Consider the following 10,249-nt stretch of genomic DNA (forward strand, 5'->3'; position numbering starts at 1 on the left):
AGATAAATGAATTTTATAATAACTATAATTTAAGTACAAGTAAATAAATTTCAGAGTAAATTGGATTTAAAATTATAATTTATTTCTTTTATATAAATAAAATTAAAATTTAACAATAGTTTAACAACAAATATAATATATAGTATAATACTAATTATATTACTATAGAATATATTTATTTAACAAGTTTTCCAATCATTTCGTTTTATTCATTATATAATAAACTCAATTCGTGTCCAAACTGTTCAAGTCTTCAATTATAACAGTCGTCTAATTGTAATATCAATAACACGTTGACAATTAAAATCATACAAAATATCATGCATTTGGTCTATTAAAATAAAATGTAAATATTGATAAAAATAACATTAACATAACAATTGATAATTATTGATTTAAAATAATAAATAGTGACTATAATTAATATTTTCATTAATGAAAAGGCATTAATTCATATAATAGTCTTTATATACAAATATAATTTATCATACATTTTAAAATGTCATGAAAATGATGTCTAAAATGATGTCCAAAAGTAGTATTAAAAAGACATTTCTCCGCCTTTCATATTGTTTGGTGGATTGGGTGATGAGCCGCGAACTGAGCCGGTGGTTGAGTAGGTGCCTGAATAGGTTCCCTGACCCGAGTCCATGGATGTCCAACTGCTACCACCAAAACTACCCGATTCCATGTAAGCATTGGTACCCGATATAAGAGCCGCACATTGTTTGAATTTGGCGCGAATGCGACCCAACTTTTGTATGGTGTCCTCCTCTAAGAGATTAGTTTTCGGGAAATTACGGGTCATATCTAACAGTGTCCGCAAAGCAGTCAGTTTTCGTTGTTTATTGAGATCCTCTTTCTCAAGAATTGAGATCCACGCGTGAGTGAAGCCCTGATAGTAACCGATTTCTGCAGATATCTGTGAGCCCTTCCGTATGCCAAACACATAGCCATCCCTCCAACCGGCCTCTTCTCCGACCGAATAGCCCCGAGTGAACCCCATTTGTCGGTGACGTCTATCATATATCATATTTATATTATCTCTTCATTTTACTCATAAATTATACCATTTTTTAAAACTAATTATAAATACTTTACAAATGATTTATATCTTTACAACAAAAGATGTTATAATTAAGTAAAACAATCAATGAATGCAAACCTTTGTTCAGCAAAATTGATGTCATCTAAGGCTTCGTTGAAATCCTTTGCCATAATTATCAATCACTTAGTTATGAAAAACAATAATTGTTTTGATTTAATTAATTAACAAATATATATAACAAATATCATATAAATTCAATAATAACAGCAGTTATTGTTATACAAAATATTATGTTTTCATTGATTTAAACGAAATGAAAGCACATGTAATGCAAACTATAATATGTTTATAGTATTAATATTAATGTATTGAACACACAATTGATTGCATTATTTCTTTACACTATTTATTGCATTGATTTCAATGAATGAATCACTCGTTGAATGCTTTGCTCTAAAAACTCAAATCAAAACATTATATTCAATCAAATGTATCGATGAATCAACTCTTCAATCATTCCTCATGTCTTGCATTGACTTTTGTCATCACTTTTTTTGTTGATTATCACATCATATATAATCAGATGACTTAACCATTGAATCAATTTGTTGGATGTGTTAGACATGAGATGACTTCTTAGAGACTTCAAGTGAACGACTGATTCAACGTATGGGTCATCACTTGAGTTGTGCTCTCAATGCTCTCAAAACATACGATAAATGCGATCAATGAATGAATGAATGCATCAAATGTTGGATAATATAATACAAATGTTATACACATTCACACCAATAGATGTCATTAAACAGTGAATGCATTGCATTCATACACCAGCTATTAGTTCCCATTAACTCATTATTTGTCAATTGTTTCAAATTATTTATCATTTTTCTACAAATAGTTAATTATAAATATATTGTGTTTATTAATTAAAAACTATTTCAGTTATATTTTTAGCAATAAATTAATGTTAAATAATATTTTCTTAATTATATAAAAAACTGTTTGATTTGTTTTACAATTTCCTCCATTAGTGTCCAACTCTATGGCATTTTAGCCAAAAAGTGTTTTATAAGTCGAGAATCGTTTCATTTTTTTACGAACCGAACCGAAAGTTAAACCGAAAGCATACAAAAAAGTAAAAAGTTATTGAACTTAAAACTAAATCAAACCGTTATTTTTAATTAAAATTATACAAATTTTACGAATCAAACCAATAAATTAAATCTAAACCTGTTTTTGGTTTTATTTTTAACGGTTTAACTAAACCGAAACCATAATTGTTTGAGAACTCTATTGTGTATCGCAGTGACAGTCAACACAACAAACACGTGATATGTTTGACACAACCAGTGCTGACACGTGTTGTGAGTGAATGTAAGTCATGAATGAATTGCCGCCAAAGCATACCATTTGATGACATGTTTTCATTGTTGACACTCTTTTGTCTTATATTTCTCATCAATTGATCTCTTGTTTATCGGACTCACAAATCATGAATACCTTCTTCAAGAACTTTAAACAGTCGTCGACTACACAGCCGACAGAAGAGCCCATGGATGAGGAAGATGTGGTCAAAGTAAACATCAAGTTATCATTGAAACCATGGGTCGAGAAATACCGACCCAACACTATTGATGAAGTGGTCTATCAAACACATATAGTGTCGATGCTGTCCAAGTACTTGACCACTGATTGTTTTAATGAATTACCGAATCTATTATTATATGGACCGCCCGGTACGGGAAAGACGTCTACAATCATAGCGTTGGCTAAACAACTGTTTCAAAATCAATACAAAAACCGAGTCTTAGAGTTGAACGCATCGGATGAAAGAGGAATTGGTGTCATTCGGTATGTTTTGAAGTGTTATTTGTTTGAAATATAATAATTTTATTGTGTTTTAGTGAAAAAGTCAAGTCATTTGCTCAACAATCTGTGTCGACGACCACTAAATCAATTCCCGCTTTAAAACTGATTATTCTCGACGAATGCGATTCAATGACACGCGACGCACAATCAGCTCTTAGACGAACTATGGAAAGGGAGGCCAAGACTACCCGATTCTGTTTGATATGTAATTATGTTTCCAGAATTATTGAACCACTGGTCAGTCGTTGTTCAGCGTTTCGGTTTAAACTATTGGACTCACAGTTATCGGTTGACAAGTTAAGACAAATTGCCGATTTAGAGTCGGTTCGTATAAGTGATGAGTTGATCAACCAATTGGTCACATTATCGGAGGGAGATCTTAGGCGTGCCATCACTTTATTGCAATCTGTTTCTCAGATTAAAGAATCTGATGAAGAAGTTGACATCAATGACATACATGAAGTGGCCGGTTATATACCAAATCGATTTATCGACCAATTTATTCAAATATGTCGGTCTAAATCATACGAAAACTTAACTGATTTTGTCACAGAACTGATAGCCGAAGGTTATTCTGGCGCTCAGTTTTTGTTACAAATTCATGACTGGCTTATCGATTGCGACCAACTTTTATTGTCAGACAAACAAAAGTCAATTATTAGTGAACGCATTGCTTTCAATGATAAAAGACTTCTCGACGGCGCCGATGAGTTCCTACAAATCCTCGATATCGGCGCTATTGTCCTCAAAACAATTGACAGACAATAAATAAATTAATTAATTAATCATTTATTCTGTATAATTATAATTTAATTTGTATTAAAATTTAGGATTTTTTAAATAATTATTTTTATATTTGAAATGTAAATAATTTTAACTGAAGGATGTTGTCTCTATAGCAACGTTCTCTTTCTGTTATAATAACACAACAAAAATGATAATTATATTTTTGTTGTTGTATTTGATGTTATTTCTAAAAGCATAAAATGTGTTAAATTTTTAAATTATATATTTAGTATTTTATAAATTTAATATGGATTTGGATGATTTAAACTGCATTCAAAGGTATTGCAAATAATTTGATGTATTGTTAATTAATGACACAATTTATTCTGTTTGAAGACATTTGCGAACCAATTCTATTGATGTCCACCCGACGGAAAAAGCAATTATCATAAACTATGAATTAGAGGCTTCACTTGTCGGTGATTTAGGTGATACTATGCTTGAGGAAAGTCGACAATTGCAGAAAATGTGAGATATTTGGTGTATTAATACTGTATAATTTTCATTAAACGCACACATCTATTGCCTTTATGTACAATAAAACATTTGTTAAACTACAGTATAATACCTTTTAGATAATAAAGAGTCTCCGACAGCATCAGTGATGCTGTAAAGCACTGGTAGAGCACAGTTGAGAGCACAGGCATATCAGTAATATATCGTTGACTCACTTGAGAGTATGCTTTGTATCAATTGATATGCCATTTGATTTCAGTTTATTCAGTTATTAATGCTATTTATATCAATAAAATACTTCAAACAATAATCTCAACAAATATTGATAAATTTATTTTTTTAAATAAGATTTTCAATTTATACTAAATTTGATATATTTTTATTGATATCAAATTAAGTTGCAATATATTTATAAAATTGATTGAATTATTTATTTTGACAAATAAATAGTATTCGTGTTAAGAATTTGGATGAATGGACTGATATCAAGCAATTGGCTAAAGAGTTGATCGAAAAGTGTGATTTAATACCTGCTTCCAAATACAATGAATTGACCACTTTATTACATTATCTGCAAACACGTAAAGAAGTTGCAACTACTAGACCACAAACAGCACTATCAGATCGTATGAAAAATATGCTCATCGATAGACCTGATTCAGAGACAAGAGATACCACCGAAGAAGCGGTCATCGATAAACTCGATCATTACATTGAACTTCTTTATGAAGATTTGCCCGAAAAAATAAAGGGTTCACTTTTAATACTCAAATTAAGTAAAAATAGTGAAAATCTAATTGAATTGACAACTAATGAAACATTGGTTTGTGCATTGGCTCGAGTTCTTCGAGAAGATGGCAAAAAGTCATTGGAATTGGCCATTAATATTGTCTTCATATTTGCATGTTTTTCAAATTACTCTCAATTTCATATAACCATAAGTCAAGTGAGACATTCATTTATTTATTGTTAAGTGATTTAATCAAATAACTTAATACTTACCAATAATTAATTATTTACTTGTAGTTCAAAGTCGGATCCATATGTTTTGATTTAGTTGAGTGTGAGCTGACTCGAGAGGACAGTTGGATACAGGAGTTAAACGAGAAGAAAGCACTGGCAGAGGGACACTACAACCTGACAGCACAGGCAGACTTTGAGAAGAGTCTCAAGAGATATCAACTATTAATCCGTAAACAAAATAATTTGCTTCGAGTTGTCTATTATTTGTTACTCAACTTATCAGAAGATACTAAAGTTGAGATCAAAATGGTTAACAAAGGAATTATTCGACTTTTAGTCAAAACATTAGATCGCGATTCACAAGAGTTGCTGTTGGTTGTGGTCCTCTTCCTCAAGAAGTTGTCGATATATATAGAAAATAAAAATCAGATGAAAGAGTTATCAATTATCGAGAAGTTGGCGCCAGTATTATCCTTAACCAACGAAAATCTTGTTTCCAATACTTTAAAACTAATGCATAATCTTATATTTGATAATCAGCTCCGAGTTGTCGTAATAAAGACGGGACTCATCTTAAAATTAGTTACTTTTCTTAGTAAAGACAAACACACGAAGACTGTATTAACAATTTTATATCAAATCAGTCGTAACGACAAATGGAAGACACTCTTCAGTTATTCTTCTGAATGCATTCATCTGATTGTCTCAAAAGTACTGAATCCGACCCCTAATACATATAATGAGATCATTTCGTTAGCAATCAATTTAGCTCTAAATCAACGAAACGCTCAATTAATGTGCGATAATTCATATTTGAATGAACTGTTTGTTAAATGTTTTGAGACAAAAGATCCACTTTTGTTGAAACTGTTGCGAAATATCAGCCATCACGACGACCCCATCAAAATGCTATTCATTGATTATCACAAACAATTGATAGAAATTATGGTCAATGAGACCAAAGAAGAAATAATAGTTGAATGTTTAGCAATAATATCAAACTTGACTTTAACTCAAATCGATTGGTATTCACTATTCATTGAATACAATCTCTTTGAATGGATTTACGAGAGAATTAAAGTTGGAAATACCACCGATGATGATATTATTCTACAATTAGCTATATTTATAGGAACAGCTGTCAATCAACGAGAATGTTGTTTATGTCTTATGGATAACAAAATTATCCAACTTTTAATCGATCTGTTAAATGGTATAACTGATGGTTATTGTATATACTGTATAATAATTGTTGGATTAAAATATTCAAATTAATTGTTTGTCATTTATAGCCAAACAAAAAGACGATGAGATAGTCATTCAAATTATTTACGCGTTTTATATGTTTGTCAGACATTCAGAAGCCAGAGATGTGATCGTAAAAGATTCGCGTAAGACATCAATTGAATTGAATTGATTAACTAATTATAGATACAATTTGAATGCAGAAGTGGCCCCATATTTGATAGATCTTATGCACGACAGGAATAAAGATATCAAAAGGATATGCGACGCCACTCTTGATGTGATAGCGGTAAATAAAATGTCATAATCTGTTACTTTATTAACGTAATGCATAACTATTAGGAATGTGATCTCGATTTGGCCTCAAAGATAAAAGAGGAAAAATTCTGTTCCCATAATAAGCAATGGCTTGAAATGATTGAATCGCAAGCCTGTGATACTATAGATCAACTCAACAATGGTTTGGATGAGTCACTGATATATCCGGAACTACTCATCAAAACAGATCTTTTGAATGATTCGAGTTCTGACAATCTGTCGGATGAACACTCCATTCAACAGTCAATGCAAGCCATGTCCTTATCTATTGATGGCAGTGATGAACCTGTTTTTGTTAGCACTAAAAAACATGATATTATACCAGCGTTAGTGACCACAGCTATAAAGAGACCACAAACTGGATATAAAAATAGGTAATTATTAATACTATTACAGCATTTTATTTTATATTTTGAACTTTTTTTGCAGAAGTAGTACAGCGACCGCAAGGGTTAACAATTGAGAGCTATTTTACTGCCATTTATTACAACAATTAACTCCAAATATTATACATTTATAAGTTTACATATCATTATTACAGTTAATTAGAAAAATGTGATTTTTTAAATCAATCTATTTATATATCAATCAATCAATTAATGCTCAATATAACAAATTTTTAGATCTCTATATCAAATAACATACTAATTAAAGTAAACAAATTAAAAACAATATATTTAAAATTATTTTTAAATTTTTGCTTCGAAACAAATACAGATATTATTTTGTAAAACAAATATTTCTAACTTTAGTTAAGAAATAAAACACTAAAATGAGTATTTAATGAAAATATATTCTAAATATTCAATCATTTACGGTAATCATTATTACCGTACTAGCAATCTATAGTAACAGCAGTATATGACAATTACGGTACAAAATATCAATTATTAAAATTTAAAACATAAAACAATTAAAAAAATATATAAAAAACATACGATATAAATACAATATTGCAAAATGAAAAATGGGACAAAAAATATATGAAATATAGAAAATGTTATACATTATGAAAATGTCCTGAATTTGAGGTTTTCTTTGATTTCATTACAAACTTTGTTTTTGAATCGATAATCAATATTAATGGCCATTGAGTTTAAGTCTTTACTAAAACTCATTTTAAAATTTCCAATCACTTTGTCGTCTGTATATATAAGCAAATGTTGTTTGTTATCCATGAATAAAATAGTTGGTCTCAAAACAGTTTTCGGAGATTTAGGTCTCGTCGATATCATCATCGGTAAGGAAGTAGTTTTGCTGAAAATGAGATCAAATACAATGACAAATGCTTGTAAATAGTCATCTTTATTGGTCGTCAACTTGAAAGATGTCTCAAAATTGATATCATTTAAAGTCATTTTGTAAAAATCAAAACGTCTTAAGAGAGTCTCGTTTGTGACGATTTGTGAATTATTTATATATTCGTGAAACGGCTCTAAGATGACAGCCTTTTTGATGGTATTCATATCAAATCCGTAGACATTTTTATCCCAATAGTCAATATGTTTGACAAACATACTACAAGAATAGCGTTTGTCTTTACGCAAGTGATTGTGGACATTGTCGTGAGTGGCCATTAAATACATATGCGATGAATCGGGAAATATAAGGCCACCCTTTCTTAACCATTTGTCTCTCGCTTTTATAAACTCACTAAACATTGATCTGTAAAAAAGTGAATGATTGGCCCAATCGGACACAATTATGTCCACCTTTTCAATGCCATCGGGAAGAACAGTGTCATCAGTCAATTCACTCATTACATGAAACTTTGTTTTCAATTGGTAACCAATATTTCTTCTGTTAATCGGAAGAACTGCTTCTATTAGTTCCCTAATACCTCTGCCATCATATATAATGACTGTTTTAGCGCCCGCTTTGGCCGCCATAAGAGCAATAAGTCCAGTGCCTGAACTAATCACAAGAATGGTTTTGCCTTTAAACGACTCTTTATTATCTTCAATAACTTTCTTATAAGTGTTGTATCTATTCTTGTCTTTCAGTTCATGAGATAAGACAGTCCAATGAATACGTGGATTATAGTAGAAGTCAGCGCTCGTCAACTCATTGTATTCGAGATCTCTGTAACCATTAGTTGTCAATCTTCTGAGACATCGGCGACAATCACGAATCGGTCGGTCATCGAGTGATAATGTAGTCGACGTTGACTCGTAATCACTGTCCACTACTTGAACCTCGTCGTCATCAATCATTTCGACGTCTGATTTATCAATTATATCCACTTCTGTAATCTCTTCGATATCATCATCGCTATCAATGGTGATGACATCAGCCATTTGATTGGTGGTCACAGTTTTGACGCCCGGTTTAAGGCGTTTGGCGTCAAAAACATGTCTCTTGTCGTCACAAACAACAACTTTCATGTCATTATGACTGAAGACTTTTTGTGTACTCTTATCACTTGCCGTCGGTGTCACACTTCTTGACCTATCAATGACCTCACTCTCTCTCTTGATCTGTCTGTAAGCTCCGCGACCTCTCATCGTGTCATTCAAACCATAAGAAATACAATCATTCATAACAACAGTATTGATAACAATGTGACTAAAAATGAGGTCAACTATTGATGTAATAATTGTTTTGATTAACAAATATAATCACAAATTAAGTGTTAGTTTGAAATGATTTGACTTTCAATACAAACATTAAATACAATCACAAACATTGAGTACTAATAATCAAAATAATTGTTAAGTCAAGAGTCAAACACTATGTTTGAAAAGCCCTGTATTTTAACCGCAATTTTCACTCACATGTCATTCACTTACTTTCATCTGTACTCTAATGACATCTATATTACATGTATTGGCTTTCATATGATTTGTTAAATCAAAGACATATTTTTATAATTATATTTCAAACAACATTTTGATAAAAATCTTGAAAATTTTTATTTGATTTTAATATTTGATTCTTGAATATCCTTTAAAATAATTTGTTGCCATAAATCCCATAAATATATTATAATAATACTTAACATTAAATTAAATTTACATTACATTAAAATTTACATAAATGTTGAAAATATTGTGTAATTCTATATTTTATAAAACTTGAAACAATATGTAAGAATTTTTTACAAAAAAAATATATTTAAAAATAAAACAATCATTAGTTTAGTTTTATTTAAATAAAATTTAATTTGACATATAGTGTGGTTTACTTAAGAAATAATTTTTGTATAAATAAATAAACAAATAATCACTTAAAATATAATTTTCAGTCAAAATTACATTCAAATATACAGTTATAGCTGTAAAACATCTAATTATTATTTTAAAAATATTAATATAAAATATTCTAAAAATCGGTACTGAAATTGAATTCAAAATATTATAGTTTGTTTATAAGCACTAATCGATGGCGTCATATGATATCACAGGTCTAATACTTAATATATTATTAATATAGAGATAAAACACACAAAAAATACAAATCTATATACAATAGTGTAGAAACATATGCACACATAAAAATGTAAATGCAGTATAAATGTGTGATTTTTGCTTAATTAAAAAGTATTAAACATATAAATAATAA

General features: G+C 30.1%; 4 protein-coding genes across 4 annotated transcripts; 2 read left to right on the forward strand and 2 right to left on the reverse strand.

Moving 5' to 3' along the window:
• Positions 1-195: 195 nt before the first annotated feature.
• LOC128958524 (protein LTO1 homolog) lies at positions 196-1,776 on the reverse strand. The gene is made up of 3 exons (XM_054304394.1): positions 1,166-1,776; positions 492-1,019; positions 196-331 (listed from the first exon to the last, which is right to left on the reverse strand). Exons 1-2 carry the CDS (start codon positions 1,216-1,218, stop codon positions 542-544), a joined length of 531 nt encoding a protein of 176 aa, XP_054160369.1. The 5' UTR covers positions 1,219-1,776; the 3' UTR covers positions 196-331; positions 492-541.
• A 540-nt stretch (positions 1,777-2,316) lies between these two features.
• Positions 2,317-3,740, forward strand: LOC128958521 (replication factor C subunit 4-like). Its single transcript, XM_054304392.1, has 2 exons — positions 2,317-2,902; positions 2,956-3,740. Exons 1-2 carry the CDS (start codon positions 2,544-2,546, stop codon positions 3,686-3,688), a joined length of 1,092 nt encoding a protein of 363 aa, XP_054160367.1. The 5' UTR covers positions 2,317-2,543; the 3' UTR covers positions 3,689-3,740.
• Positions 3,741-3,940: 200 nt separating this feature from the next.
• On the forward strand, positions 3,941-7,151 carry LOC128957918 (kinesin-associated protein 3-like). Its single transcript, XM_054303733.1, has 8 exons — positions 3,941-3,985; positions 4,043-4,174; positions 4,613-5,108; positions 5,189-6,338; positions 6,418-6,516; positions 6,574-6,659; positions 6,713-7,062; positions 7,118-7,151. The coding sequence occupies exons 1-8, from the start codon at positions 3,954-3,956 to the stop codon at positions 7,149-7,151; spliced, it is 2,379 nt and encodes a 792-aa protein (XP_054159708.1). The 5' UTR covers positions 3,941-3,953.
• A 544-nt stretch (positions 7,152-7,695) lies between these two features.
• LOC128957919 (protein arginine N-methyltransferase 1-like) lies at positions 7,696-9,466 on the reverse strand. Its single transcript, XM_054303735.1, has one exon. It carries the CDS (start codon positions 9,226-9,228, stop codon positions 7,696-7,698), a length of 1,533 nt encoding a protein of 510 aa, XP_054159710.1. The 5' UTR covers positions 9,229-9,466.
• Positions 9,467-10,249: the final 783 nt, after the last annotated feature.

This window comes from Oppia nitens, unplaced genomic scaffold (assembly GCF_028296485.1).
Source record: "Oppia nitens isolate AA-2021 unplaced genomic scaffold, nextdenovo-longstitch-racon4-pilon3 scaffold3_pilon_pilon_pilon, whole genome shotgun sequence".
NCBI lineage: Eukaryota > Metazoa > Arthropoda > Arachnida > Sarcoptiformes > Oppiidae > Oppia > Oppia nitens.

What these genes read in the sequence shown, in the direction of transcription:
- LOC128957919 (XM_054303735.1), bottom strand. Translation starts at nt 9,228, where the DNA reads ATGAATGATTGTATTTCTTATGGTTTGAATGACACGATGAGAGGTCGC.
- LOC128958521 (XM_054304392.1), top strand. Translation starts at nt 2,544, where the DNA reads ATGAATACCTTCTTCAAGAACTTTAAACAGTCGTCGACTACACAGCCG. An exon ending in AGAGGAATTGGTGTCATTCG is followed by an intron (nt 2,903 to 2,955) that starts GTATGTTTTGAA and finishes ATTGTGTTTTAG; the next exon opens with TGAAAAAGTCAAGTCATTTG.
- LOC128957918 (XM_054303733.1), top strand. Translation starts at nt 3,954, where the DNA reads ATGGATTTGGATGATTTAAACTGCATTCAAAG. An exon ending in GATTTAAACTGCATTCAAAG is followed by an intron (nt 3,986 to 4,042) that starts GTATTGCAAATA and finishes TTCTGTTTGAAG; the next exon opens with ACATTTGCGAACCAATTCTA. An exon ending in TTCATATAACCATAAGTCAA is followed by an intron (nt 5,109 to 5,188) that starts GTGAGACATTCA and finishes ATTTACTTGTAG; the next exon opens with TTCAAAGTCGGATCCATATG.
- LOC128958524 (XM_054304394.1), bottom strand. Translation starts at nt 1,218, where the DNA reads ATGGCAAAGGATTTCAACGAAGCCTTAGATGACATCAATTTTGCTGAA. An exon ending in ATCAATTTTGCTGAACAAAG is followed by an intron (nt 1,020 to 1,165) that starts GTTTGCATTCAT and finishes GATATATGATAG; the next exon opens with ACGTCACCGACAAATGGGGT.